This window comes from Sinocyclocheilus anshuiensis, unplaced genomic scaffold (assembly GCF_001515605.1).
Source record: "Sinocyclocheilus anshuiensis isolate Anshui unplaced genomic scaffold, SAMN03320099.WGS_v1.1 scaffold1059, whole genome shotgun sequence".
Classification (NCBI taxonomy): Eukaryota; Metazoa; Chordata; class Actinopteri; order Cypriniformes; family Cyprinidae; genus Sinocyclocheilus; species Sinocyclocheilus anshuiensis.
The window spans coordinates 91,483-93,548 of NW_015547703.1; the positions used below are offsets into that span (position 1 = coordinate 91,483).

Below are 2,066 nucleotides of genomic sequence, written 5' to 3' on the forward strand. Positions count from 1 at the left end.
CGCACGCACACACACACACAGGCCGTCACGCATGCACGCACACACACACACACACACACAGGCTGTCACGCATGCATGCACACACACACACACAGACCATCACGCATGCATGCGCACACACAGACACGCATACACACACACAGGCCGTCACGCATGCATGTGCACACACAGACACACACACACACACAGGCCGTCACGCATGCATGCGCACACACGCACAGGCCATCACGCATGCATGCGCGCACACACACACACACAGGCCATCAGGCATGCATGCGCGCACACACACACACACAGGCCATCACGCATGCATGCGTGCACACACACACACACAGGCCGTCACGCATGTATGCGCACACACACACACACACAGGCCGTCACGCATGCATGCGTGCACACACAAACACAGGCCATCACGCATGCATGCGTGCACACACACACAGGCCGTCACGCATGCATGCACACACACAGACATGCACACACACAGACACACACGCACAGATCGTCACGCATGCATGCACACATGAGCGCATGAGATGCGGCTGTTCTTGATGTTGATGAATTATAATGATCTGAAACAGTCGCACCATGTGTTTCTGCAGTAACTGTAGAAGCAAAACACCTTTATGAAGGTTCATTTTATAAGCCTTTTGACAGTCAGAGGTGTAACAGTCCCGATCCATATTTTTTTCCTGTCCTGATCCGTGTATTTTCTGTGTTTTACCTCAGTTCGCTGAGAAGTTCCAGGAGGTCAAAGAAGCTGCGAAACTGGCCAGAGAAAAATCTCAGGAGAAGATGGAGACGTCCAGCGATCAGTCGCAGGTACATGTGACAACATGATCGTCATCTGAAAAACAAACACGCGATCCTGCAGGTTCCTCTGACCCTAATTATTTACTAAATTGCTTTAGTCACAACTTTACATTCATTTGTTTTTGTTTACTATAGATAAAGTCATCCTCATAATCTAAAGCTCGTTTGATGTGCATCAGACATCAGTGTCTGTGAGTGACGTCTGTTAAAATGTGAAATTGTGTCGTTTTGTCAGGAATCTGGCCGTGAAACTCCAACAGGCAATCAAGCGTCCAGCATCAACGGAACGGATGATGAGAAGATCTCACACGTGCCGGAGAACACAGTGCTGATGAGTGAGAACGACCGGCTGAAGTCTGTAGCGGAGCAGAGGTGAGACGCTCACTGAATCATTCATTCAACTGATTCAGTCATAAAAACAACAGTTCATTCAGCAATGACTCGTGTGATATTCATTTATTCATATTTCTGATATTAACTAACCAGCCCTAAACTGACGTGATCAGATCTGAATCAGACTGACTGACTGATGAGATGTTCAGATGTCATCAACCTTCAGTAACTTCAGTGTGTTTCACTCTAGTAGTAGAGACGGTTAGCTCTTCATCCTTCACGAGCGCAGATGTGAATCTGAACGCCGTGTGTGTGTGTGTGTGTGTGTGCCTGACAGTAAGAAGCTGGAGACGGAGCTGCAGGCACTGAAGGACAGTAATGCTCGGCTGACGGACACGCTGCAGGAGGCCAACAGTAACGCCGAGAGCTGGAAGAGTAAAGTGACGCAGAGCCAGGACGAGAACAACCAGTTGAGGAAGAAGGTGAAGAAGCAATGCCTCCAGAGTCATTTATCAGCGGAGACGCTTTAGTCTCAGTTTAGTTGAGTTTAACCACAGGGTTAGAGAATCAGAAACTGTAGGTTAGGAGATGTTTGCATTTGCTGTCATATTGAGCTCAGGTGTCTGTGATTGAAAAGCTGTAGTGCTAATGGTGTGTGTAGATCTCAGAGCTGGAGGATCAGTGTAAGGAGGTGAATCTGGAGAGAGAGAGAAACGCTCAGCTGATGCTCAGAATTCAAGAGCTGGAAGCAGATCTGCAGGAAAAAGAACAGGTGAGTCTTTCTCTCACACACAAACACACACACACACACACACACACACTCACACTCACAAACACACACTCACACTCTCTCTCTCACACACACACACTCACTCTCACACACTCACACACTCACTCTCTCTCACACACACACACACTCA

The 2,066-nt window shown here is 48.2% G+C and overlaps 1 protein-coding gene across 2 annotated transcripts in view; it reads left to right on the plus strand.

Annotated features, from left to right (window-relative positions):
• Window positions 1-2,066, plus strand: part of LOC107703939 (homer protein homolog 2-like) — a 12,595-nt gene that overhangs the window by 7,743 nt on the left and 2,786 nt on the right. For both annotated transcript variants that reach the window (XM_016506750.1, XM_016506749.1), the window contains exons 3-6: window positions 730-822; window positions 1,049-1,185; window positions 1,484-1,628; window positions 1,808-1,918. In XM_016506750.1, coding sequence (XP_016362236.1) covers window positions 730-822; window positions 1,049-1,185; window positions 1,484-1,628; window positions 1,808-1,918 — 486 coding nt within the window. The remainder of the gene's footprint in view (window positions 1-729; window positions 823-1,048; window positions 1,186-1,483; window positions 1,629-1,807; window positions 1,919-2,066) is intronic.